General features: G+C 56.2%; 1 protein-coding gene and 1 long non-coding RNA gene across 2 annotated transcripts in view; both read left to right on the forward strand.

Moving 5' to 3' along the window:
* The window catches only part of CDH22 (cadherin 22), a 122,583-nt gene extending 99,784 nt beyond the window's left edge, over nucleotides 1-22,799 (forward strand). Inside the window, exons 9-12 of the mRNA XM_045444393.1 lie at nucleotides 10,175-10,296; nucleotides 10,414-10,531; nucleotides 18,442-18,693; nucleotides 21,439-22,799. Coding sequence (XP_045300349.1) covers nucleotides 10,175-10,296; nucleotides 10,414-10,531; nucleotides 18,442-18,693; nucleotides 21,439-22,010 — 1,064 coding nt within the window. The 3' untranslated portion in view covers nucleotides 22,011-22,799. The remainder of the gene's footprint in view (nucleotides 1-10,174; nucleotides 10,297-10,413; nucleotides 10,532-18,441; nucleotides 18,694-21,438) is intronic.
* LOC123580094 lies at nucleotides 12,818-17,434 on the forward strand. The gene is made up of 3 exons (XR_006703132.1): nucleotides 12,818-14,523; nucleotides 16,231-16,250; nucleotides 16,282-17,434. It is a non-coding gene; the product is annotated as an uncharacterized LOC123580094 (long non-coding RNA).
* Nucleotides 22,800-27,871: the final 5,072 nt, after the last annotated feature.

The following is a 27,871-nucleotide window of genomic DNA, read 5'->3' on the forward strand; positions in this document are numbered from 1 at the left end:
GGAAGAGTGTTCTAAGGACAGAGAACAGCCAGTGCAAAGGCCCTGAGGTAGTAGTTTGCCCAGCACGTTGGAGGAACAGCGAGGAAACCAGCATGGTTGGTGAGGGGCAGAGTGATCAGCCATTGTAAGGTCTTTGGACTCGACTCTAAATGAGGTGGGAATCACGGGATGGTGTCGCCATTTGAGCCAAGGAGGGGTCATTGCCTGACGGGATACCTCTGGTGGCTGCTCGAGAATAGACTGGGGGCTGAGGGGGAAAGCTCAACTGGAAGTTAAATGTGACAGTGGCCTGGGCCGGGGCGATCAGCCACGGAGGGTGCGAGATGCGATCAGCTTTGGGAGACAGGCTGAAAATGACACCACACAATGACCGACGTGGAGGTAAGAGATGGAGAGGGGTCCAGGACTACTCTGAGGTGCTTGGCCTGGGTTTCTGGAAGAGGGCGTGTGTGCGTGGGCAACCGGGGAGGAGTGTGGGCTGGGAGGGAAAAGGGGGGGTGTCTATGCATGGGGTCCAGATAAGGCCATGGAAGTGAGGAGCTAAGAGCGCAGGGGTTGACAGAGCCCCAGGAGAGGGGAGAGTGCACTTGCCGGGCCCTGGTCCCCAAGCCCCAAGCCTCCCCCCTCTCCGTCCCCCCCATCAGCTCTCAGGCTACAGGAGCCAGCAGAGCTGTCTGTAAGCAGCCCTGACACAGCAGAGAGACTGTGAGCCTCTGAGCCTCGGGTGGGTGGGCGACATTCAGGCTTGCCTCTGCACACTTCGGCCCCAAGCCCCTCCAGGCCCGCGTGAGCCCCCCTGCCGGCCTTCCTCCTCCCCTTCCGCCTGCTGGCCCCCTCCCACTTTGCGGGCCCCACTGGCCCGTGGGCCAAGGAAGTCCCTCGGCTGAAGTTCCCTTGGTCTCTTTCAACTTCAGTTTAAAAGAAAATACAAAGCTGGCTCAAACCTTCGTGCCTGCTGCTCCGGAGCCTTTGAATCCACTCCTCCGCCGCATGAAAGGGAGATAAGAAAGGTGGCTGGAGAGGAAGTGGCGGCTGGACTAGGGGGGAGGAGAGCTCCCCCCCCCTTACCTCCCTGAACCTGCTCCCTGGGCAGCTGGGGGGACTGGCCTGGCTGCTGGGCCGAGATGCCTCCTCTCCCTGCCCGCAAACGCGTGTCCCCCGCTAGCCTGTCACACTGCCCGATACCCCACTCTTGGGTGAAGCCAGCGGGTCTGTTTTCAAAAAGCAGCTAGAGTGGCAGACAAAGTCGGTAACGCTGCCGTCGCACAGGAGAATGTGGAGGGGACCCTCCCACAAACATTTTACAACGTTAACCTCATACACGTTCTGGGCTACGTGCTTTCTAGGGGGGACTTTTATTGAATCGGGATCCGTAACCTATCAGCACCCATTTTACCGATGGGAAGATGGAGGCCCAGAGAGGGAACTGGCCCACGGATGTGCAGCAAGCCTGCCTGGTTCCCTCGACGCCATTGCCACGTGGGCTCCCTTTTCCTGGTGCCCCACCCCTCTCCCACCCACCCGTCCCTAGCAGCTGGGCATGGGGTGGATGAGGCTCGGAAGGGAGAAGACTGATTACTGGGCTAGACATCCTCCCCCTCTGAGCTGCAATCAACAACCCCTGCCCAACCTTCACCAGGTATTAATCAATGGGAAAATGAATGGCTCCCACTTCACAGAGCTGATGGGAAGATTCGGTAGGATCACGCATGGAAAGAACTTAGCCTAGTACTTAATAAGTGCTCAATTAGTGGTATGTATTGATCCTGACTCTGGGCACTTGGTTTAAGCACCCACCCGGCGCAAGGCATTTTACAGTGTTGCCTTCGCTGAATGTTCCCACCTGAGAGGTGTCGGCTCTGCCCTTATCCCCAACGTGTGGATGGGAGGTGAAGTCGTTCGCCCGCATTCCCAGCCCCAGCCCGTCTGACCCCAAAGCCCGGCTCGCCCCCAGATGCCCCTCGAGTCGCGTTTCTCTGGTGCCAGGCACACATCCGAGAGTGTCACAAATGACCCACCCACTCCAGCTTCTCACCATGGGTGTGAGACAGGGGCAAAATGATTATCCCCACTTTACAGATGAGGAAATAAAGGCTCAGGGAGGAACAGCGATGGCGCCATGGTCACAGAGCAAATCCGTGCGGCGCCAGGGCTCCACCCCAGCCCTCCTGCCTCCCAGCAGCCAGCCAAGTGCAATGCCAGTGGGTCTGCCCGCCCATGCCCCCCTGCGGAAGCATCCATTTGACTTGCTCAGAAACCGAGGATGCTGGCAGGGTCACAGTGGCCCCACTTGCTCCGGGCGTAACAAACACGAGGCGACAAGAATCAGAGGGGAAATATTTATACACAGTGGCGGAGCTTGGTGAGCCCCCTTGGAGAACGTCGCACTCGGTCAGGAGCCACTGCCACTGTCATACTGGATTACCTCAAAGACTCCCGAGCCACTTAGTATGCCGGCTCCCCTCTCCCCGAACTTCTGAGTCATCCATTCTGCCCATGCAGACGCTCCTTCCACTGACATTATCTTTAACGTTTTGTAATCATGAAATATTAATGACCAATATTGAATTTAAAGTACAATTTGTGTCTGAATCCTTCGGTGGAAAGGGCAGTTGTAAAGGGACAGTCTTCAAAGAGACGGGGGTGTGGACTTGGAAAGCCAGTGCCAGGGATGGGGGTGCCAGGGGCTGCGTCCGGCCCCCTCCCCCAGCATCGTCTGGCCCTACGCTGGTCTGGAGGGGGGTGGTCACTAGCTGCCAGGAACAGCAAAGAGTTAACCAGATTAGCAAGAAGCTTCCCCATCTGGGTCACCCCAGGCCGAGTACGTCTTACAGCACCCTGGTTTTTCCGTCATACCATGGAGCTCGCGTTATGATTTACATATGCATTTATGTGTGTAGCTAATCTCTTTTCCCCAGGAAGCGGTACCCTCCATGAGGGCAGGGTCTCATCTGCATCTGCCCCGTTCATGCAGGGCTGGCACTTAGTAGGCGTGTGTAAATATTTACCAAATGGACGGATGAATGGGCTGACCCGCCCAGTTAGGAAAGCAGGGGGCGTGGCAGGCAAGAACTCTGTGCCAGTTGCGGGGTGAGTTTGGACAGGTCAGTCCCCCGCTCATTGCCTTAGTTTTCTTACCTGTAAAGTGGCACTGTTGTTAGATGGCTGCAAACATAATAACTTTACGATGTCTTTACGATAATAGCCGATTCTACTTATTTGACGCTTAACGGTATGCCAGACATCATGTCGAAGGCTTTATATAAAGCATCTCATGTCGTGTACATTTTAATCTGTGCATGTAAAGTGCCTAGCATGGTTCCCAACACACGGTATGTGCTATTTATAGCCAGAGAAAGAATCGGAGGGCAGAAGGAATGTCAGAGATGATGGACTGCAGTCGCCACCCGCCCCCGCTTCATAGCTGGGGAGACTGAGCCCAAGGAAGGGAAGCAACTTACTCAAGTCCAGCAGTAAGGCCTTATGACTCCCAGTCCAGTGCTCCTTAGGAGGACAACAGAGGGGGATCTGAGGAGGCTGGAGGAAGGAGCAGGGATGGGGGTGAGGGCTTGCAGAGGAGTGAGAAGGTGCCACAAGGACACGCCCCTCCCCCACGTCTACCCTGGGCCAGTGTTTTCTGAGGGCCTCTGGCCACCACCCATCCTGGGCTGGGTGCTGGGACCTGGTGGTAAACAAGGCTTGGCCACTGCCTTCTGAGCTCATGGAGGGGGGGGTGGGGCAGGGGCTAGACACGCCAACAGTCAGCTAGAACACAGAGTGGAAGTAAGGGGACAGTGGGCACTCAGGAGGAACACGAAGGGACTTGCCCACCCGGAGGGGAAGAAGGCAAAAAGCCTTTCCTAGAGGAGGGCACATCTGAGTTGGGTCTAAAGGGCTGAGGAAAGAGGGTTTGGAGGCTCCAGGCAGAAAGACCTAGAAGCTGGGCAGTCCACTGGCCATTCTGAGAACAGGGAGACGGAGCGTGGCCAGGGGCCGGGGCTGGGGGCCGGCTGCAGCAGGCCGGTGAGGCGAGCATGCAGAAACTCACTGGTCCTCTACAGGAAGGGCCTTGGATGTCCTGTGCGGAGCCAGACATCTCCTGGAGACAATGGGGAACCAATGCAGGTCTTTGAGCAGAAGACTGATATGGTCAGATGAGCGATCCCAACGTTCGCTTGGGCTCATGGCTGAACAGGAGGGGGCTGGCCCGGAGCAGGAAAACAGAGGGGAGGCCGTTGTGAAGACTCAGGCTTAGACACGAGCTGGGGGTGTGAGGGCAGGGCTAGGACCGCCAGGAAGAGGCGCCAGGGGAGCAGAGTCTGGGCAAGAGGCTTGGCACAACCCTGCATGGAAGGGGCTGCTTTGAAAGGCACTGAACTCCCCATCACCACAGGTATGTAAACCAGGCCTGGGTTCCTCGCGCCATGGGTGCCTCCCAGAATCCTGTGCCATCTGAGTACCTAACAGATGACGCCTGGAATGAAGGGTCCGTGATGACCAGTTCAGCCCTAGGAAAGAAAACTCTCTCCCACCCAGCCCGTTCCAGGGTTCCTGTTTCACCCCGAAGTCCCCCCTCACCCTTTGAAGGACTACACATCCCTCCCCCCAACAAAGTCAAAGCCTCCAGAGGAGGAAGCCAAAGAGATCTCAAAGGCCCGAGAGAGACGAGAGAGACGGGGAAGGGTGCCTAAACCTGGTGCTCCCACTACAGGGGAGTTGGGACAGGGCAGGGGTGTAAGGACTCCGCTTTCGACAGCCCTGACTCCCCTCCCCTGGAGCGCCCCCACTTGCTCACCCAGCCCCCTCACCGGTCTGCACGCTTGTCTTGGCCAGCGGGTAATTGGGATGATAAATCTTCCTGCCCAGCTGGCCAGCTCTAATCAGAGCCTGGTGTTTGGATGCAATTTAATTCTCTCAGGAGAGGGAGGGGCTGGGGGGGGGGGACTGGAGAAGAGGGTCCGGCTCTGCTGCCCACCCCCCACCGCAAGTGAATGGGAAGGAGGTGCCTTTGAGCTGCCCCCCAACCTCTCTCCCTCCCCTCCCCCGGCCCCTCCCCCCACCCTCTCCCCGCCAGTCCCTCCCTCCTCGCCCTGACTTCTCACTCTCTCTGTGGCAGCCAAGAACTTCCGAGTGCAGCTCCTATTTGTTTTACTGATGAGAAAACCTTAGTCCAAAGAGAGAGGCAGGAACAGGGTCACACGGGCTGACCGGTTCCCAGACGGAGAGACCTTGGAGGGGGTGCAGCCCCCACAGGGTCAGCCCATCCGGAGAGGGCTTGGTCTCTCCCTGTGGCCTCCCCAGCATCCCAGCATAGTCAGGGATGCCATAGACAGTGAACTCCATTCCTTCGACATCTTTACGGAGCACCTACTATGTGCCATGCACATCACGGTAAACAAAACAAATTCTGCTTACTTTCCGGTGGGGGAGATTGGTGATGAGCAAGTTCAAGTAAGGCAAAACAGAGGGGGTGTTGGGTAAGCGTTATGGAGAGAAAGCAGGGAAGGGAGTGTCTGGTGGGGTGGCAAGGGGCGTATTTAAATACGGTCATCAGGAGAGGTCTCTCTGAAAAGGCATCTGGGCAAAGAACTGAAGGATGGAAGTTGGGGCGGAGCCAAAGAGGGGTGGGTGAGGGACAAAGCCAGGGAGATGATGGCGGCAAGATTGTGTGCGGCCTGCGAGCACGTAGGACTTGGGTGTATGTTCTGATGGCCCAGGACTGAGGCAGTCAGGGAGAGCTTCCAGGAGGAGGCAGAGACATTCGTTCAGAACTTTGAGGCGAGTAGGACTCTGACAGCTAAAGACGGCAAGAAAGGCAGTACCGCCTGGTGATTGGAGGCTCCCCCTTTGGAGCCAGACCCAGGTTCGATCCCAGATTGATCGGTCGTTCCCTAGGAGACCTCTCTGAATGGGTTCCTCATCAGTAAAACGCCAATAATACTAGTCTCTACCTCCCACAACGGTTGACAGGATGAAATGGGGCAGCACAGACCCTGGCCCACAGCGCATGCTCCGTAGGTGTTTGCTGATGTCTTTCCGGGCAGGCTCACGTTCCTAGGGGTGCCCCTAACAGTTACCAGGCCAGCTCCCAGCTCCTCTTCCCTTCCCAGTGGCCCCCAGCCCTCCAAGCCCGGTTTGGTTCAGATACCAGGTAAGTAAGTACCTGCCAGGGGCTGGGGTCTTCCTTGGAGGGGATCCAGGACCTCATTATCTGCAGCCCGCCCTTCCCCTCGGGGAGATGCCGTTCCCTTTCCCTCCCATCCCCCTCACCTGATTACTTCCTCGTTGGATCTCAGCCCAAAGGTCACTTACTTCAGGGAAAACGTCCCTGCACCCACCCCGCTCCCGAACCTTTCTCTCTTAGCTCTTATCGGAGTCTGGAGTGATGTCTATCCCCGCCACCAGACTGACAGACCGCGTTGGTCTCGTTCACCGTTAAGTCCTTGGCGCAAAGAGGCACTCGATTCATAATTGTCAGCAAAACCCAGAAGTCTCAGCTCCAAACCGCTCAGTCCAATCCCCTGTCCATTATACGTCAGGGGCTCTGAGGCCCAGAGAAGGAAGGAGACCTGCCCGCGTGGTACAGCAGTTCTCCTGCCCCGAGTCCAGTCTCTTCCTGAGACACCCACTGAACTGTCCAGCCTCCTCGGCCGCGCAGGCCCCCAGGGCTTCACCTGCCACCTTCTCGGATTCATAGTGAGCTAGCTCGGGGAGGAAGCACCAGGCCGAAGCACGTTTAATTTTCATTTAGGAATCTGTTAAGGCTGCAGGCCTGCTCAGCTCCGGGCTGTCAATCAGCCTTCCTCAAGGCTGCATCAATTAGTTTAAAAATATTGAATGCAATTTTGCCTGACACAACATATTGCAGCTACTGCAAAATATAATTTATTTTAGAAGAAGAAATAATTAAACTAATTTGCATGTCAGTCAGCTGAACATAGATGCCAAGAGGGGGGTTGAGGCCCATGGGGCACCCAGGGCACCTGCTGCTGGGTGTTGGGGAAGGTCGGCTTGGGCCTGGGTCCGAGCAGTAGCTGTCGCCGGAGGGCCCCACGTCCAGGCTGCAGGAGAGTCTGCCGGCCTCGTGTCTAGACCAAGCACTGGCCTGAGAGGCAGGAGACCCAGGTCCCAACCCAGCTCTGCATGGACTCGCCTGGGGCTCTGGGCAAAGTCCTGGCCCTCAGTTTTCTCCTCTACAAAATGGGTTTAGCCAGACCCTCTCTTACAGGTTGTTTTCAGGTCAAATGAGGTCACAGATACGAAAGTTTGTTATAAACTGGAACGTCCCGCACAGCGGTGAAGGTCAATTAACTGATGGATTCTTTGTTTTTTTCCCAGAAACATTTAAATGGGTAACACTACGAATTCATTATTAGCAATTATCACAAACGATGTTGATCAGGAGGGGTTTGGAGGAAGCCCACCAGAAGTAAGACGTCAGATGGAACTCCCCCCACCCGCCAGTCACCCGGGGCCGTGGCTGGCAACCCTGGGCACACATTAGACTCCTGGAGCTGTTAAAAAACCTTAAGCCTTGGGCATAAGTGCTTTCTCAAGGCTTTCCCAGGCGATTCTAAATGTGCAGCCAGGCTGGAGGCCGCCGTGATGTCATGGGCACCGGAGACCGACGGAGGGCTGGCCCACAAGCTCTGGGGGTGCCAAGCCAGCCCCAAACTCAGGGGGCCCCGGGATAAGCTCTGCAGGTGGCAAATTTGGCAACCCAGAGGCACCCCCTTCCCTGCTCACTCAGCTGCCCCGCCTCTGAGATCCCGGACCCTCAGCTATGCCAAAGGGTTCAGGCCTTTCCCAAGTGGTGACCTGTGACATTTTAAGGTAGGACAACAACAAAAAGGTAATTATGTGAGGTGAGGGATGGGTTAACTAACCTGGTTATGGGACACGTTTCACGAGATACACGTGTCTCAAATCGTCACATCTTAAACTTACACAAGGCTATATGTCAATTCTGTCTCAATAAAGCTAGAGATGGGGGGAAAAAGGAGGGGGGGGGGAGCCAGAAGAGGCCCAGCAGATCCCAAAGGAATGGTGCAATAGTGCGGGTCTCGCCAGCAGTGGACCCAGCCCCCCACCCCCCACCCCCACGCTCCACAGTGGGTCTGCCGCGGAGAAGCTCGCCCCGCTCTGGGGTCCCCCTTCTGCATGGCGCATAGGCTCCACCACCCCTTCCCTCTCCCTCAGCGGGGAGAGAGGTGCCTGGTCCTGGCAGCGGGCCTCACCCTCCCCACCACCTCTCCTCCCAAATGCACCCACCTTCTGTCTGTTTAAGTTCTCCAGCAGCACGCTCTTAAAAATAACGGCTTGCCGGGCATTCCCAGTCACGACTCCAATCTCCCGCCCCCAGAAAAGCCCCCTCTAATCACTGAAGCAGCAGGTCTGGGTGAGCTGAGAAGATAAGGTGCCCCTGGCTACGGGGAGCTCCAGAGAGGGGTCAGGGTCTGAGTTAATTAAGGCCTCGCCCCCCCTCCTTTCCCTGACCCCCGGGAGATGGCTGCAACTGCCTCCCAATCCCATTTCTCTTTGTGTGCCGTGGCCCCTGAGTTCAGTGAAAAGAGGCAGCTGATCAACCTCACTCCCCGCCACAACTCATGGGGTTCCCGGCTGCCTGGCAGCTTCCAGGCTCCCCCCAAAATAGCTCCCGGCCAGAGACCCAGCCATCAGGTCACTGCTTGAAAGGGGTGGCTTCCTCTCCTGGTCCTCGAGGTCGCTGGCTGGTAAAGCTTGTCAGTAACGAACTCATGACTAAGATAGCTGAGAGCAGGGCACCAACGAGCACCCAAGAGGTTTGAGGGGCAAGGGGCAGAAAAGGCCAACACGCAGGGTGCTGCTCAGAGAGGAGGACAGGCTGGGACGAGGTATCCTTGAATCACTTGATGTCGTTGCTGAAAGGACCCTTGAAGGATGTCTGTTTATTTAACAAATCCTCATATAGCACTTGCTATGTGTTACATACGCACTTTTAAGTGCTTTGCAGATACTAACTCAATCTGTCCTCTTAACCAACCCATTACTAGGAGCCCCTTTTGGCTGGTGAGAAAGTGGAGGCACAGAGAGGTCGAGCGACCTGCCACAAATCACACAGCTAAGTGGCGGAGTTGAGATCGGAACACCTTGGCTTGGAGACCTTGCTCTGAATCACTATGCTCTCCGTTCATTGTCCACACGTGGAAAGTGATGTCGGGGAGGGAAAGGTCTCACCCAAGATCAGACACTGGGTCAAAGACAGAGCCACGCCAGGAATTCAAGCCTCTTTCCGTGAAAGTCCTCCCAGACTTCATTCATTCGTCCAACAGGTGTATTAGAACCTACTCTGGGCCGTATCCCACAATGCCGGGGGCCCAGGGATTAATACAACAGGGACCTTGACCTCAAAGACATCACAGGTAGAAGCTTGGGGAGGTCATGGTTTTGCTGAGGGCCCCGGCCAAGACTCACACGCAGTGGCCTTGTCTTACCCTTGCAGGATCAGCTCTCGAAAGGGCAGAGGTTTGAGAGTCCGGGTGCCAGTGGCCCCCTTCTTCCATGTTTCTCATGCTTTAGTTTCTCTTCTGCCAAGCGGGGGTCTACATTGAACCAAAGCCCAGGATTTCCGCCAGGGTACCTGAAATAATGGATGTGCATACTCCAGGCGCATTCTGTGCGCTCGATGGTGATGGGATGCTGAGCGTAGGATGTTGGCTGATGGCAACGGCGATGACAGTTTTGCTGGGGGTGGCAGGAGGGGTGGTGATATGACGGTGATATGGGTCTTTACGGTGGGACTAATGGCAGTAACGATGGCGCTGGTAATGGGTGACAGCAATGGTGTTGACGACGGTGATGGGGCGGCACTGGGGGTTATGGTGGCGGAGGTTGCCATGATACATGATATGATACCAGTGGTGCCCATGCCAAAGGCAATGGTGGTGACGGTGACAGTGACAGTGACAGTGATGATTACACCAATGACCTAGTGGGTGGTGATGGATGGTGACGGCAACAGTGCTGGTGACCCACTCATGCCAGACGTCCTCAGTCCTGATCCTCCTACCTGCTTGATCAACCCACAGATCTCTCAGCATGATCCCACTGCCTAGTCTGGTCCTAGCAGCAGATGGGGGCTTGTCTAGATCTCGCACTGGATGCCTCTCACCCTGCTCCTGTGATCTCGCTGCAGACAATCATGCCCAGCTCTCCCGGGCATCCCTAAGGATCCGAATCCTGGATGTGAACGACAATCCCCCGGAGCTGGCCACCCCCTACGAGGCAGCGGTGTGCGAGGATGCCAAGCCAGGACAGGTACACTGAGGGGCTGGGGCCGGGGACCTGTTGCCAGGACTGGCCGGGACATCCTCTATCCAGGTCCAGAGTGGGCTCAGGCTCGCCTCAGCTCCCTGCCCTGTCCTCACCCTTCAGCTTATCCAGACCATCAGCGTGGTGGACAGAGACGAGCCTCAGGGCGGGCATCGCTTCTATTTCCGCCTGGTGCCTGAAGCACCCAGCAACCCTCATTTCTCCCTGCTTGACATCCAAGGTGAGTCACCTCTGAACCACCGAATCCTAGGAGGCGTGGAGGGAGGGGCCTAGCCTCCCCTTCCCATATTACAGGGGGAGAGGCTGGGGCACGCACAGGACCAGCGTCGGGTCCAACATCACCCAGAAAATCTGGGCCAGGCTGGAGCTGTTAGCCAGCCCACTGGCCAAACCCTGGAGCACAAGCTGGGGGTGAGTTGGCAGAGTGGAGAGGGGGCACCCCAAGAGAAGAGAATGGAAAGATACAGAAAAGGAACAGATGAGGAGTGGGTTGGCCAGAGTCCTGGATGGAAAGAGCCCCGGGTCTGAGTGAAGATTGAAATAGCCCACGTGCACACACTCCCACCCTTCAGTTTAAAAAGCTCTGTGTCCCACTCATGTTTCTCTTTGCCTCCTCACGGCCGTCCTGGGAAGTGGGAGGTGGTTTTCTTACCCCTCCTCCTATTTTGCCCCCTGTGATAAAACAGAGACTCTAAGAGGAAAGGGGCCAGGGGGGCCGGGGGGGCTCAGTCGGTTAAGCATCCGACTTGGGCTCCGGTCGTGACCTAGTCGTTCGTGAGTTCTAGCCCCACGATGGGCTCTGCTGTCACCATGGAGCCCGCTTCAGATCTGCTCCCTCTCTCTCGGCCCCTCCTCCGCTTACGCGTCCTCTCTCTCTCTCTCTCTGTCTCTAATAAACATTTAAGAGAAGGGGACCCACACAGGGCCATGCAGGGAGTCAGTCAGTGGTGGGCTGGGATTCCAAGCCACCCCTGTCTCAGATCCAGCACTCTTCCTGCTTTAGCTCACTCACCACCTTGCAAGTGATGGCCCAGCCTGAGCTGATCGCACTGTGAGACATCCCTCAAGAAGCCTCAGTCTGAACCTTTGAGGAATGAGCTACGGGAGGGGGACTGTCAGTGCGCTGGGAGTGAGGTCCCTGGCCCAGGCTCAGCCAGGGCCTCTCGGTGCAACCCAGCAAGGTCTGCACCTCCCTAAGCCTCCGTTGTGTCATCTGCAAAATGGGGCTGGAAATGCCTGTCCTCGCCCTTTAGCTCGGCCGAAGGTGGCTAGGTGGCCCCAACGAGATGAGGGCTACCAAGGTATATTGTTAGTACCCAGAACGTGTCATTTCCTGCTTTCAGCAATTACTTATTGAGCGCTTATTGAAACACGGTGCCTATATATCAGGCACTATTCTAGGGGCTGAGAATACAGTGGCAAACAAGACGAAACCCCTGCCCTCATGGAGTTGACCTTCTGGTGAGGGGAGGTAGAAAGTAAACAAATAAATAATATGTCGGGCATGCTAAGCGGCTGGAACGTGGGTCATGCAATCTCCCCAAGAGTCTGGACCTTGTTTTGTTCAGTGCTGGGCCCCGAGTGCCTAGAGCAGTGCCTGGCACATAGTGGGTGTTCAATGAAACGTGTTAAAACGGGGGAAAGTAAAGCCGAGTAAGAGTAGGAGTTATCTTACTTTTTTTTTTCAACGTTTATTTATTTTTGGGACAGAGAGAGACAGAGCATGAACGGGGGAGGGGCAGAGAGAGAGGGAGACACAGAATCAGAAGCAGGCTCCAGGCTCTGAGCCGTCAGCCCAGAGCCCGATGCAGGGCTCGAACCCACGGACCGCGAGATCGTGACCTGAGCTGAAGTCGGACGCTCAACGGACTGAGCCACCCAGGCGCCCCGAGTAGGGAGCTATCTTAAATAAAGGGGTCTGGGAAGCCCTCTCTGAGGGAATCAAGAGTGGTGGGAGATCTAAAGGAAATTAGGGAGTAAGTCATGCTGATAACTGGACAAAGAATGATCCAGGTAGACAGAACAGTAAGTGCAAAGGCCCTGAGGAGGCAGCAGGCCTGGCATGTTCAAGGAACAGGAGGCCTGCATGGTTGGAATGAGGGGGTGCCAGGACTAGGAGACCAGGCCATGTTGATTCTTTCTGACCCTGGAACATCTCTGGGATCACCCCCAAGACCCTTACAATGCTTCCCTCCAAAAGAAGGGACGTCAGTGGTCTCGGAAGCCAGACCTTCTATATTTCCAAGAGTCATATTAAAAATATCTCACAACAGGGGCGCCTGGGTGGCGCAGTCGGTTAAGCGTCCGACTTCAGCCAGGTCACGATCTCGCGGTCCGTGAGTTCGAGCCCCGCGTCGGGCTCTGGGCTGATGGCTCAGAGCCTGGAGCCTGTTTCCGATTCTGTGTCTCCCTCTCTCTCTGCCCCTCCCCCGTTCATGCTCTGTCTCTCTCTGTCCCAAAAATAAATAAACGTTGAAAAAAAAATTAAAAAAAAAAATATCTCACAACCAATCAAAAGGGACACTGACCATAAATAACCTGGCACGGGACCCTAGAACCCCTGCTGGGCCCGGCTTCACCCCCTCAATGGCTTGATTGTTGGGGGTGGGCATGGGGAAAAGGCTAAGGCAGCAGGGAGGGACGTGGGACACTCAGAGTCATAGCTATTTAAGCCTTTCTGGAAGTATTTCAATATTTTAACAACTGGTAGTGCCTTGCCTGCTCATTATTCCAGTGGTATCCTGAGTTGGCCCCGGGAGACACAAATAGGCCTGGCTTAACCTCATCAAGTTCACAAGTCTTTCCAACCCAAGGAGCCTAAAGTTCTGTCCCAACTGCCTCTCTTTGATGGGGAGCCGCCAGGAGCTCCCATCCGGCGCAACCACCTGGTGTGAGCTCCAGGAGAAGGGTGGCGGGCCATGTGTTGAGCTCAGCACAGCCGCTGAAGGGCTCCTCCGCCAGCCCCCTAGCCCCTTCCCACGGCCTGCCAAGCCCCCTCCTCCTCACCGTATAAATATCCTGGGTGACAAACAGCTACCCCAACCCATCTGTTTCTTTGTACACATTTGTAGCCAGTTTGGAAACGTGATTTATAAATATTGCTTTCCCAGCCAGGGATTAACACTGATGTATGTCAGGCCAGATGGATGGATACGGTGCTGGGCACAGATCCTGCCTGGAAGGGTGGGGTAAGGGTCTGGGGTGGCCAGCGACTTCCCCAGGTGAAGCCAGCCACTGCCCAGGAGGGCAGCTCGGGAGGTTCAGGGATGATGCCCAGGGATTCCCCTTTGTTGAGGAGTGGCAGGGACCAGAGCTCTCAGACCATATGGCTTCGTGGTCAAAGACAGCAACCCCGAGAAACAAACATCTCTCCCCTCCTCTGTTCTTGCTTGGGAATTTGAGGCTGAGCCAGAGCCAGGCACTCATTTTTCAAATCTGTCTACTTCTCTGTCCCTCTACAACCACTATCCTCTCACACCTAAAACACACAGTGTCTTCCTGACTGATCTTCCACATCCACTCGTGTTTTAGATTAGAAACTCCCTTGCCCCACACATAGGCTCAGTGAGGGCAGGGACCATGTCTGTCTTGTTCAATGCTGTATCCTCAAGGGCTAGACTAATCCTGGCATACAGAGGGTGCTCAATTAGTATTTGCTGTGGGATTAGTCTCTTCTTTGCTTAAAACCCACCAATCAGTGGCCTCCTGCTGCTTTTAAGAAAATAACCCCAATTCCTGACAACGGCCTCTAAGACTTCCCATGAGGAGCCCTGCCCACCCCGACTCCCAGACTCACTTTGATTCACTCTAGCCACTCCTTCATCCCTCCAGTCACAAAGCAGTGCTTTAGTTCCTTGAACATCTTGTGCTTCTTCCGACCTCAGGGCCTTTGCATGGGCTGTTCCCTCTCCTTGAACTCATCATTCAGGGCTCAGCAAAAATATCACTTCTTCCAAGAAGATCTCTCTGACCTCTGAGACCGAGTCAGGTCCTCCGTTAGGTGCTCTTCCTGTACTTTTTTCTTCTTAGCACTCACCATGGTTTGTAATTGTAGACTAAATTGTGAGTTTATTTAATTAACATGTTTCTCATAGTAGGATCTGAGCTCAGATCCAGGACTATGATTGGTTCAGCTCTCCATTGTTTTCTTCCAGCGACTAGTAGGGTACTAGGACATAGTACTTACTCAGTAAAGATTTATTGGATGGATGGGTGGATGCAGGATGGATGAGTAGAGGGATGGAGGATGGATGGATGGATGGATGGATGGACGATGGATGGATGGAGGGATGGAGGATGGAAGATGGATGGAAGGGTGGATGGAGGATGGATGGGTGGATGGATGGATGGAGGACAGATGGATGGATGGAAGATGGATGGAAGATGGATGGATAGAAGGAGGATAGATTGATGGATGGATGAAGGACGGATGGATGGATGGAAGATGGATGGATGGATAGATGGATGGATGGATGGGTGGATGGATGGATGGAGGACAGATGGATGGATGGAAGATGGATGGATAGAAGGAGGATAGATTGACGGATGGATGAAGGATGGATGGATGGGTGGGTGTATGGAGGATGGATGGAAGATGGATGGATGGAAGATAGATGGATGGATGGGTAGGTGGATAGAGGATGGATGGATGGATAGATGGATGGATAGAGGATGGATGGATGGGTGGATGGATGGATGGAGGACAGATGGTTGGATGGATAGATGGATGGATGGATGGATGGATGGAAGATGGGTGGATGGATGGATGGATGGATGAAGGATGGATGGATGGAAGATGGATGGATGGATGGAGGATAGATTGATGGATGGATGAAGGATAGATGGATGGATGGATGGATGAAGGATGGATGGATGGGTGGGTGTATGGAGGATGGATGGATGGATGGGTGGATGGATAGAGGATGGATGGATGGATGGAGGATGGATGGATGAAGGATGGATGGATGGGTGGGTGTATGGAGGATGGATGGAAGATGGATGGATGGAAGATAGATGGATGGATGGGTAGGTGGATAGAGGATGGATGGATGGATAGAGGATGGATGGATGGGTGGATGGATGGATGGAGGACAGATGGATGGGTGGATGGATGGATGGAGGACAGATGGTTGGATGGATAGATGGATGGATGGATGGATGGAAGATGGATGGATAGAAGGAGGATAGATTGATGGATGGATGAAGGACGGATGGATGGATGGAAGATGGATGGATGGATAGATGGATGGATGGATGGGTGGATGGATGGATGGATGGAAGATGGATGGATGGATAGATGGATGGATGGATGGAGGATAGATTGATGGATGGATGAAGGATGGATGGATGGGTGGGTGTATGGAGGATGGATGGATGGATGAATGGAAGATGGGTGGATGGATGGATGGATGGATGGATGAAGGATGGATGGATGGGTGGGTGTATGGAGGATGGATGGATGGATGGGTGGATGGATAGAGGATGGATGGATGGATGGAGGATGGATGGATGAAGGATGGATGGATGGGTGGGTGTATGGAGGATGGATGGATGGATGGGTGGATGGATAGAGGATGGATGGATGGATGGAGGATGGATGGATGAAGGATGGATGGATGGGTGGGTGTATGGAGGATGGATGGAAGATGGATGGATGGAAGATAGATGGATGGATGGGTAGGTGGATAGAGGATGGATGGATGGATAGATGGATGGATAGAGGATGGATGGATGGGTGGATGGATGGATGGAGGACAGATGGTTGGATGGATAGATGGATGGATGGATGGATGGAAGATGGATGGATGGATGGATGGAGGATAGATTGATGGATGGATGAAGGATGGATGGATGGATGGATGGATGAAGGATGGATGGATGGGTGGGTGTATGGAGGATGGATGGATGGATGAATGGAAGATGGATGGATGGATGGATGGGTGGATGGATGGAGGATGGATGGATGGATAGATGGATGATTTAATGGAAAATATAGCTATGCCACCAATTCACGGACTAAATTCAGACAAGTCACTTCTCTCTGAGCCTCAACTCCCACGTGTATAAAATGGGAATAATGTCACAACACTTGGTGGCTGTGATGATTAAACATCACTATATATTTCATGCATCTACAGAATCCTTGATGCATAAAAAGCATGCAGTCAGCACAAAGGAGTCCCACATCATTTCCTCTTCCTCATCTTGCTCTCGAGCCTCCTTTCCTCCCCTGGGGAAGGCAGATATTTTCACAGCTAGGGGTGATTCTCCCTCTGACGGGGAGGCTGGAGTCGCGGCAGAGCTTGAGGAGCTGACCCGGGACCACCAGTGACCTTAAACGTGCAGGTCATGCAAGTGTCATTCTTCAAGTCTGGCTTGGTGCCAGGGGAGAGTCAGGCACACCCGAACCTAACGCCACGTGACAAGTCCTATAACAGAAGTGTGCGTGGCACCTGCATAGTCAGAGCAAGGAGGGACAAGCCATAAATCCTTCCTTTCCAGGGAGGCAGAGAAAGGAGGCCACGGAAAGGAGGTGACATTTAGCTGGAGCATGACAGATGAGGAATTTGCACAGGCAAGAAGGTGGAGTGGGCCCACCCAGAGAGTGGGCACGTGGGCCACGTAGGGAACAGGGGGTGGGGCACAAACGACTTAGCGGCCGGCAGCTACTGAGAATTTCTCTGTGCTGGGACCCATTCTAAGGGTTATTCGTGAATGTCACCATTTACCCTTCACACCTCTGTGTTACCATTTTCCTCGGTTACAGATGAGGAACCCGAGGCCCAGGGTAGCTTAGTGAGCTCCTGAGCTGGCAAACGATCGACTTGGCATTATTTTTTAACATTTTAGTGGAAACTTGAAAATATGTATAAAAGTAGGTAGAATCTCCTGAAATCTCCTGATACTCATCCCATGAAATCTCCTCATCCCATGAGCTTCGACCCATGATCCATCTTGTGAGAGCTGGATCTGTAGTTCATAGGTGTGCTCAAGGTCACAAGCCAGCTCTTTTCTCCTGTATCGTGCCCACGATCAGGGGAGGCCAGGACTAGGGGACTGAATTGGGCTAACTGGGGCCACCAAGCCAGGGAAGGGACCCAGACTGCTGAAGTCTGAGGTCAGAGGGGTTAGCGGGAAGACTGTGGGGGCAGGGAGAAGGATGCAGGAGTGAAGCCTGGGCCCTGGGCAGGAAGGCAGGGCCCCCTTGTGTGGGGCTGGCTGCAAAGGGCGGGGGCAGCAGCCAGCCGGGCTCTGAGTGCTTCTGTGTCACTGCACTGACGGCCATCAAGGTGATGGAGGCTCAGGGATGGCCTGGCCCGTACAGGAGAGGGACGGAGGAGGCAGGAAGGGCAGGAGAAGTGGGCGCCACCTACCGTGTGAGCCCGCACTCGGAGGCTCGAGTGCCACCGCCGTCCTGCCTGGCATCCCCGGGAACAGGCTGGCGTGGTGCAATGACCATGGCTGGTGTTAGTTCGCTGTCCTCTGTGGTCACACGTGTAGAAAGGAGACCTTGGTGCACTAGGGTCCCTTCATCAGGCCCCAGGGGCCAGGTCCCAGCCCTCCAGGCTCAGCCACTTAGACTCCAGCCAGAAAGAGCCCTCAGCCAAAGCCCGTGCTGGAGAAGACTAGTCTTCTCTGTGACCCGGGACTTGTCAGGGCCCAGCAAGCCACAACCCAAGGACCGCGGGGCCCCAGGGTCAGGGTGTCTGGGTGTCCGGGGTGGAACAAAAACAGGCTGTTGAGATGAATGAGGGAAAAAAAAAAAATGACATAGCCAGGGACAGGACCTTGGCCCAGCTGGGGACAGAATCTTGGAAAAGCTGGGGACAGGACCTTGGCACAGCTGGGGACAAAACCTTGGAATAGCTGAAAACGGAATCTTCAGACAGCTGGGAATAGAATCTCGTGACAGCCAAGGACAGAAGCGGGGGCTATGTGGCTGGGAACAGGATCTTCGGGCGGAATTGGGGGAGCTGGAGCGGGGGGGAAGGATCCGTGGGCCACCTGGGAGGCAGGAGCTTGGGGACACAGGGAGGCAAATCCCGCGGTGGCATCAGGAGGTGGCCGGGATGGGGGGGGGGTGCTGACCCCGGACCCCGAGTCGCACGCCCCTCCCTTCTTCCGGAGCAGACAACACAGCAGCGGTGCACACACAGCACATGGGCTTCAACCGGCAGGAGCAGGATGTGTTTTTCCTGCCCATCCTGGTGGTGGACAGCGGGCCGCCCACCCTGAGCAGCACGGGCACGCTCACCATCCGCATCTGTGGCTGCGACAGCTCCGGCACCATCCAGTCCTGCAACACCACAGCCTTCGTCATGGCCGCCTCCCTCAGCCCAGGCGCCCTCATTGCCCTCTTGGTCTGTGTCCTCATCCTGGTCGGTGAGTCCACCCCCCGCCCCCCCCCCCCACTGGCCTTCACCCTGAGGCCCTGGGTTTCCTTCCTAGTCGCCCCCACGGGGCCTCAGCTGCCCCTCCCACAAGGAAGGGTGGCCCGAATGACAGGCTCCTGTGACAAGTCTTCTAAGTACGCGGCAGTCCCCCCACGAGCTCCAGAAAGTGTCGACCCCCACCCGTGACCACTTTCAGGCTGGCCGCCCTCTACACGGCCCAAATTCTCCCTAAAATGTTTAAAAAACCAAGCATCTTATAAAAGTATGTCCATTGCCCTAGGACTTTAGAAAAAAGGGCTCTTGTGAATCTCACAACCACTTAGCCGGCTATCGTCCCCGTTTTTCAGATGAGGAAACTGAGGCCCCTAGAGGTTAAGTGGCTTACATAAGGGTACGTGGTCTTCTGACTTGAAATCAGGCCTGCTCACCTCGTGTGCCTTGCTCCTTTAACGACACCACCTGCTACGAATCGCAGCTGGGACAAACTCTTGGGGCAGCTGGGGCAAAATCCGAAAGACATTTAGTGGAAGTAAACTCTCCTCCTGTAGCAATCCTATGGGCAGCCAGTGGAACCCACCTGGTGTCACCAGTGAAGAGGCCAAGTTCCAGGAGCTAAGGGGGATCCCAGTGGCCATAATGCCACCTCTTTACTGTCGCAGCACAAAGGCCTCCCCTCAGCTCTGGCCGCTGGACTTCGCCGACCAGCCAGAGCTCCAGGAACTCGAGTGCGGTCCAGATCGCAGACACCAGCTTGGCCCAGTTCCCTGGGAGATGTCAGCTACCCACCCACTGCCACTGGCGTGGCCCTGCCCACCCTCTGAGAACCTGCCTGCAGCCACGCTGCTCCTCCCCGGCCCCCACTCCCCCTGCAGAGGCCCCAGGCTGGCTCCTCCTAGCTGGGAGGCCGCCTCCCCCCCCCTTGTCTCCCCTCCCCAGCCCATGGCTCAGAAACCCTTTTTCCAGAGGGTGCACTTTACAGCGGTTTCATTTTCCGAGGCAGTGCAAACAAATTTCTGCCTAATTGCCCACAAACGAAGAAAGTGCACATCAGTGCTCTAAAGGTGACGGGCGGAATCGCTGATCAGGCCTGGCACATCTGTTGCCCGCTGCCCGCGCTCCCCACCATCTGCTCTCTCGGGCATCCCCCTCTGCCGCTCCCAGCCTCCGCTCCGAAAGCCGTCCATCCATCTTTCCCACTTCTCTCCTGACACCTTCCCTCCCTCCGGAGCTGTTCCCAGGCCCTACCCCCTTCCCTGTCACGCGCCACCTTGTTAGGTCGTATGCAGGAACCCGGCCCCATGGCCCTAGCAGCTGGCCCGGCCGGAGATGTTAGGCACAGCAAGAAAAATCCAGAGCCTGGCGTGGTACCCAGCGTGTGTGTCTCCATCCACCTCCTCACCTACCCATTTAATTCTCTCATTGGTTCATCGGCTCCTTATTTATCCATCCAGTGAGTCCCCCCATGTGCTAACCTATTGTGGGCGCTGGAATTCATCCGTGAACAAAAGAAACAAAAAGCCTGAAGTAACTACAAAGTTAAAGTAGCCATCGCGGAGACGGGGGAGACTGAAGAAGGGGAAAGATTATTTCAAGTTTGGACGTGTTAAGTTTGAAATGCTCCGGGGCGACCCAGAGGACTTGCTCAGTAGGAAATTGGGCATACAATCTAGATTTCGGGGGAGAAGTGAGTCCGAGCCCGGGGCCTGAGATGGGGGGCAGTTATCAGCCTCCACGTGGAATGCAAAGCCATTAGATCGTACAAAAGCCCCCAGACAGGGGTGTGGATAACGGGTCAAGGACTGAATCCTGGGACATATGATGTTAAGGGGTCAGACAGGCGAGGAGAAACCTGCTTAGAAGACCCAGAACGAGTGCTCGGTGAGGTGATGGGGCGGGGGAGAGAATGTGGAGTCCTGGAAGTCAAGGGCACAAAGCAAAGTCATTGTCTCAGCCTTACACGCACCACGTCTCCATCCGCCTCTTCATTCAGTCATTCAGCCAACAAGCACACTTCAAGGGGCTGACCGCCTGCCTGGAGCCAGGCTAGGGGAACGCTCCCCAGGTCCCGGAGGGGAGTTTAGAGTGTGTATGTTGAGGCGGCTCTGCCAGTAGATCTAGGACAGGACCCGACAAGTCACATTTCCAGCAAGTTCGAAGGAGATACTGATGCTAACGGCTCACCAGGGGAGCTTGGAGGTGAAGGCACTCAACCTGGCTGGCCTGGAGCTCTTGGGGAAGGGCTCCTGCTGGAGACCATCTCCACCTGAGACCCAAAGGGCTAAGCAGGTGCTCCCCCTTCTGGAGGGCCAGGATGAAAGAGAGGTCAGGTTCAACACATCTTTCATTCCCCCAGTCCCATCTGCGCCGTCAGCTGCCCACTTTGTACACCCCACCCCCAGAGCCTAGAGACGTCTCAGGTTGTATCTCCTTAGAGTTGAGGATGGAGACTTCAGAGGGTGGGTCCAGCCCCCAACACCCATGAAATCCCTTAACACGGCGGCACGGTGGTCTAGCCTCTATTTGCACGCCTCTCAAGATGGGTAGCTCACTACCTGTCCATCTAGCCAGCCCAGTTCTGACCGTAAGAAACGTCTTTGTGCACAGAAATCTAGGGAATGTGCACCAGTGTCTAGGCTGGGCCAGCTCCACTGGGGGGATGTGAGGGGTGGGGGGTCCCCCAGAATGCCCTGGGCGGGGCTCGGCCCTCACTCGCCCCCTTCTGTCTCCCTCGCAGTGCTGGTGCTGCTGATCCTCACCCTCAGGCGCCACCACAAGAGCCACCTGAGCTCGGACGAGGACGAGGACATGCGGGACAACGTCATCAAATACAACGACGAGGGCGGCGGCGAGCAGGACACCGAGGCCTACGACATGTCGGCGCTGCGGAGCCTCTACGACTTCGGCGGCGAGCTCAAGGGCGGCGACGGGGGCGGGGGCCCGGCGGGCGGGGGCCCGGGCGGCGGCGGGGGCGCGGGCAGCCCCCCGCAGGCCCGCCTGCCCTCGGAGCACCACTCGCTCCCGCAGGGGCCGCCCAGCCCCGAGCCGGACTTCTCGGTGTTCAGGGACTTCATCAGCCGCAAGGTGGCGCTGGCGGACGGGGACCTGTCGGTGCCGCCCTACGACGCCTTCCAGACCTACGCCTTCGAGGGCGCGGACTCGCCGGCCGCCTCGCTCAGCTCGCTGCACAGCGGCTCGTCGGGCTCCGAGCAGGACTTCGCCTATCTCAGCAGCTGGGGCCCGCGCTTCCGGCCCCTGGCCGCGCTCTACGCCGGCCACCGCGCGGACGACGAGGCCCAGGCCTCCTAGCGCCCCCGTCCTGCCGTCGGGGCGCGCCTCCAGGCCCACTGAGGGCCCGACGGGGCCCCGGGACCAAGCATTTCCCCTGCTCACCCCCTTCCCCAGCTCTCCCACCCTCCCAGGGCGGCCGGACGGGAGGGAGGACTCGTTGGGGGCGGACACCCCGACGCCCCCTCTGGCCCCCCACCCCCCCTCCCAGGGGGTGGGGTGGGGCAGCTTTTGCCCAGACATACGGGAATTACCACCAACGTCATTAAAATTGCAGCGAGACCCGGCACTGCGTGGCTCTGGGGTGAGAAGGGGGGATAGGGCCGCGTTGCTGGGTGGAGAAGGGGGGTTACTCACTCCTGGCAGGTGAGGGAGGAGCGAGGACGCTGCCGAGGTGTCCCCCCTCCCGGGTCTCCCCCATCGGAGTTAAGAGAGAAGGAAGGCTGTTCATTTACTAAGCGCCTACTGTGTGCTGGGACACTGCAGAGAGCATCTGTTTTCACAGAAACCATGAGGTGGGGCCCTGCAGGTAACAGAGGGAGAAGGCCACCCAGAGAAGTGGCTGTGACCTGTCCAAGGACACCTAGCCAAAACGGTGGAGCCTCTGGCACTTAACTTACCAAGCTGCCTGGCCTTGGGCAAGGGACCTCACTTCTCTGGGCCTCAGTTCCCTCCTGTGTCACATGAGGCTAATAACAGAACCTACCTCGAAGAGTCCTGAGGATTAAAAAAAGGGTTCGTATGTGTCACGTGGTTAGGACAGTGCCTGGCACATAGTAGGTGTTCAATAAATGTTAGCCTTTGACACTATTGTTATCTTTGTCGTTATTCGAAGCCCACCGCGTCTGCCTCCCCTTGTGGCTCTCTCTGTGACCAGTCACCCTCCCCCTTTCCCCAACATCTCCAAGGGAGAAGAAAATGGTCCCAGCTGTTGGCTCTGCCCCTGCCCTGAGTAGGGAATAGGGACATTCTCAGGGACAGTGGAGCCTTCCAGAGTCTCAGGTGGGACTGGGAGAGAGAGGACCCCTGGCAGGGGTGCCGAGAGGAGAAGCTGGGCAGCTCTAGGACTTGGGTGAGGTGAGAGGGCTGGCAGGGGGTGGAGGGGCCAGAAGCCACTGGGTGTAATGGGGACCTTATTTGTTCGGTCCAGGAGCCCATTAGTCTCCCCATTCATGGACCCCAAGTTAAGAACTTCAGGGCTAAGTCGTCTTTAAGAGTCTCCAGCTCTAAAACCATTTGATTGGTTAATTGTCCTCCTGCCCCACCCCCAAGTGATTCATTCGTCCGGCATTGATCAGTTGTAAATTCCAGCCCTGCTAGCTGGGCAGCCTTCATCAAGGTCCTCAACTGCTGAAGCCTCAGTTTACTCATATGTAACATGGGGCTAATGATAGTTCCTCCCTTAAAGGGTTGTTAAGAGGCTTAAAGGAGCTAATGAATGTTAAGCTCTGATTCCAGTGCCTTCCTGACGCCTTGCAAGTGCTCAATAAATGTTCATTAGCGTTGTTTTTTTTTTTTTTTAACTCTTCCAGGGAACATTCGTTGATTCCCTCCACATTTGCCAAGGTCCACTGTGACACATCCAGAGATGGTCATTCTGTCCTGAGTGCCTTATCATTTCATCTAAGTTAGATACTGGCGGCCCCACATCACAGGTGAGGAAACTGAGGCACAGAATGTCGTAGTGCACCCAAGTTTACACAGGTCCTAAGTACTTCCTGCCTTCCAGTCAGCCAAGGCCCCACTGGGCCGGGTGCGGTGGGCAGACGCAGCCAATCATAACGCACTTGATAAGAGTTGTAGCAGAACTAACAGAACAAGGTCCTGCCAGCACTGAAAAAAGATTGAATCATTTGTGGAGGGCTTCCCGGAGGAGGTGACTCCAGCTGGATCGTAAAGAATGAGATGTACGAGATGACCAAGCAAGCAAGAGCATTCCAAGCAGAGGGAAGAGCATATTCCAAGGCGGTGGTGGGGCGGAGGCCGGAAGCCTGTGGTGGTTCCGGGGACAGTGTATGGTCCCAGGGGCTGGATCAGCGGGTGGAGAAACAGTGAGATGAGAGGCAGGGAAGGCTGGTTGGAGGCAGGAGGGGAAAGAACATAAAGTCCAGGCCAACAAACCTTCCTCAACTCGAGCATGTCTGCTGATGTCCATTGAGGGTGGCTCATGGCAGGTATATGGGCTGAGTGAGGCAGTCCCAAATGGGGTGGTATTGGGACCCTCCTCCCATGCAGGACACTTGGCCCATGGTTCCCATAGCTCTTCTACAAGTGGGCACGGTAACAGGGCCCCGTGGGGAGACACGCCATCCCCTCCCTCACCCGCGTGTACTCCGCTGTCACAGAATCCCGGCGACATTTCTCAGATTGATTATTGCTGTCTCCATTGTAGTGGGGGAAACTGAGACCCAGAGGAGGGAAGTGACTGGTCACTTGGCCCGGCTGGTACAGGACAGAGCTGGGACAACAGAGGACCCCTCATTCCAAGTCTCTGTTCTTTGCACATGTGCTGGTTGCCTTGACAGAGTCTGACCCTGCCAAGAAAGAGGTCACATGCCCAGAGGGACGTACAAACGGGCCTCCTTGAATATCTTGTCCAAACTCCACACATGGGGGATGACCTTCCCAAGGTCACACAGAGTTTTAAAGATCTTGCCAGAAATCAAGAACATTATTCATCCAGATTCACCTTCTGAGCCTCGGGCTCTACCATTTACCAGCTGTGTGGCTTTGGACATACCAGTTGCCCTCTCTGTGCTTCCGTTTCCTTATCCATGAAGTGCCCATGCTGAGCACACCTGCTCCATAGGGTTGTGGCGAGGATGGAATGCTGCCATGACTGGAGATACTGAGTCTTTCTCACGTGCCAGGCACTGCCCAAAGCGTGTCACGGTGAACAAACCCATCTAACCCCACAACCACCCGGTAAGCAGCCCTCATTTTATGGGTGAGGAACGGCGGCACAAAAAAGGTTGAATACCTTGCCCAAGATCAAACAGCTGATAAAGAGAGATGCCAAGACTTTAGCCACGTGTTCTGGCCCTCGGCACCCGCACCCTCAGCGGCACGCCCGGTGGCTGGCCCATAGGAAATCGTGAACGAGTGGCCTGGACACATCGGGATGTCGCTGCCTGTGCCCCGGGAGAGCTTGCTCTCCGCTCCCTGCTGTGGTCTCTGGCCCGTGGGAGGCCTCAAGCCTCCCCATGGTTTCTTCCAATTCCGGGGTGGGGTGTGGAGGCGATGCCTCCCCCGTCTCCTCTGCTTCTGGCTCCTGTGGCCTCACTCACCATCCCCACTGGACTCTGAGCCAGTCCAAGAGGGAAGACCAGTGGGTCCAGCTGCTGCGCTGGGCTCCGCGAGGCGTCCACTGATGCCGAGCATTTTGCGAGCGACTGTTCTGATGAGCTGGGGGGCGCGGAGAAGGGTCACACGGCCTCTCGCCATCTGTCTCCCGGGTTCCCACCAAATTCCCCCGGGGGGAGCTCCAAATCCTCTCCCTGTGTCAGGCAGAGAGCGCGGCCACCCCCCCCCCCCCCACCCAGGCTCTCGCTGGCCACACCCAGCTCCATCAGGGAGCTCAGAACACAAAGAGCGTTCCGTTTACCATGTCTGCCCTCTCTGCCTGCCAGGCGTCTGGGGAAATGAAAAGAATCCCCCTTTATTGTCATCATCTCCATCCCCGTCCTCGTCACAGGACAGAAGGGGATTCGGGGTCACGAGCAAGAATTGGCATGTAATTGGCCAAGGATTTTAGAACCAGGGACGTTAATGACCGCGACGGTGATGGTAATGACGGTGACGGTGACAGCCCACTTGCCTGGCGCTTGCTGCGTGCCCTAAGCCCTGTTCTGAGCCCTGAACATAATTATCACAAGCACAGGTAAAAGCCATGGAGGGTGGGCTCTGTGTTTACTGTGTTCAGCTCATTACGTAAGTTGCAGTGTTGAATTGCAAACAAGTCGGTGATTAGCCCCAGTTTAAGGACGAGGGATCCAGCGCTCGAAGAGGAGGAGAGGCTTGCCGGAGGCCACAGAGCTTGTAAGGGCGGGACTGTTGCACACACACCGCCCCTCGATTCTGCCCAGGACCCGGACAGCTCAGATTCGGAATGGAGTTTTGGGGCTGGGGGCGGAGAGAGGAGCAGCTGGTGAGGAGGGGGGGGGGGGCCTGCAGACAGATGGCCGAGCCGGGAGGCAAGGTGGCAGTGGGGCCGGGGCTGCGGTGCGTGCCCAGCTCTGCATCTCCGGGGCGTCCTGATGTGCGTGTGTCTGCATGTGGCGCTGTGGGCACGCACTGGGGAACTGGGAAGCCAGCACTCAAGCACACAGGTCAAGAACTAACCTCCCGCCTCCCGATTCCGGATTCCAGGGGCCGGCGGCCCAGAGAGCCGGCTGCTGTCCTAGGGGGCGGCTAAGCGCCCGCATCCGTCAGCCGGCCGTCATCGCGGCCCACCCCCGGGTCACGAATCAGCAGCTCCACTTACCTCCTGCCAGCAAGCGCTCTCGGGCCAGCTCTGTCACTGGCCGCTGAGCCTTTGGAAAACGTAACCCTGTCAGCCCTCACTCTGAGGCGAGAGGGTTTACGCTTCAGTGCCTGCACATGAGTGTGGGAACACGGCCACGTGCCCATGCCGGCTCGTGATGCATGCACATGTGGACCCCCAGACACGCTCCTACCTGCGTTCACGGTGCAGACGTATGCATGCTCACAGCCATGCACACAGAGCGTATCTGCAGCTCTGCAAATGTGGTCACATGCCCATACACTGCACGTGTACTGGAGGCAAACTCTCAGGTGCACACTCCCATTTGTACACAAACCATACACACGCCTTCTGTAGCTGTGTTCTCTTACACGCGTGTGCATGTGTGTCCGCTGGTACGCTTCCATCTTCCCCTCCAGGCGTGCACCCACGCGCATTCATGGCACCCCCACACAGTAACCCCGCACATGTATGCGTATCCCCTCAGACGCGCACATGCACACGAACCCATAGCTCCATGCACACATTCATAGTGCATATGCACATTTGCGTGCTTGCGTAGGAAAGCTTGTATAGGCTCAGGAACGCTGTTACCAACTCTAAGCTCAAGCACATAATGCCTATAGATCCGTTTGCCCGCATGAGCTCATAAGGCACATAAGTCCGTGTGTACGTAACGAACACGATCTCTTAGAAACATCTAAACAAATAGGCATCCTCCAACAAGCGTTCAGAACCGCACACACGTGCAACGATATATACCCCCGGGCCGCTGCCAGCCTCCACGTGTGTACCTCCGCTCCCAGAATGCAGTCCTCAGGCACCTGACCAGCTCTATCCACGCGTCCCTTCAGGCAGGCCCACCATGGATCGCTCACAGCCTCGCCATCTGAACCTAACTCCGCACACAAGCGTGCACACAGTCATGTGCCTCTGAAGCCCAGCTCCCCTGTGTGTGTGAGGTCACAGCCCTGGCACACGGGTGCACACATCCCCCTCCGGGGTGCAGCCTGCCCCAGTCCCAGATTGTCAGGTGTGCTGGGGACAGCAGGAATAGTGCCCACACACAGAAATCGCCACTCGTGCAGAATTGCATCTGCCGCAAACTTCTCATCCGCTGTGCACATGATGATTAACTGTTATTGTGCAAGAGAAACCGGCAAGGAGGGATTCATTAGCGTTATTGTCAGGAAGGACTCCATGGGCTCCAGCGCCCAATTCCAAGGCTGGCTTAACCCCCTGTGTGCCGGAGGCACCATGCTCGCAGAGCACGAAGGCCCAGGAGACGGATGGCAGCCCTGGGCCCACGCAAGCCAGCCCGGGTGCCGAGAGCACTGGGGAGGGGGTCATGAGTCCAGGCGGCCGCTCCAAGCTCGCCCCTTGTTTGCTATGCAGGCTT

This window comes from Leopardus geoffroyi, chromosome A3 (genome assembly GCF_018350155.1).
Source record: "Leopardus geoffroyi isolate Oge1 chromosome A3, O.geoffroyi_Oge1_pat1.0, whole genome shotgun sequence".
NCBI lineage: Eukaryota > Metazoa > Chordata > Mammalia > Carnivora > Felidae > Leopardus > Leopardus geoffroyi.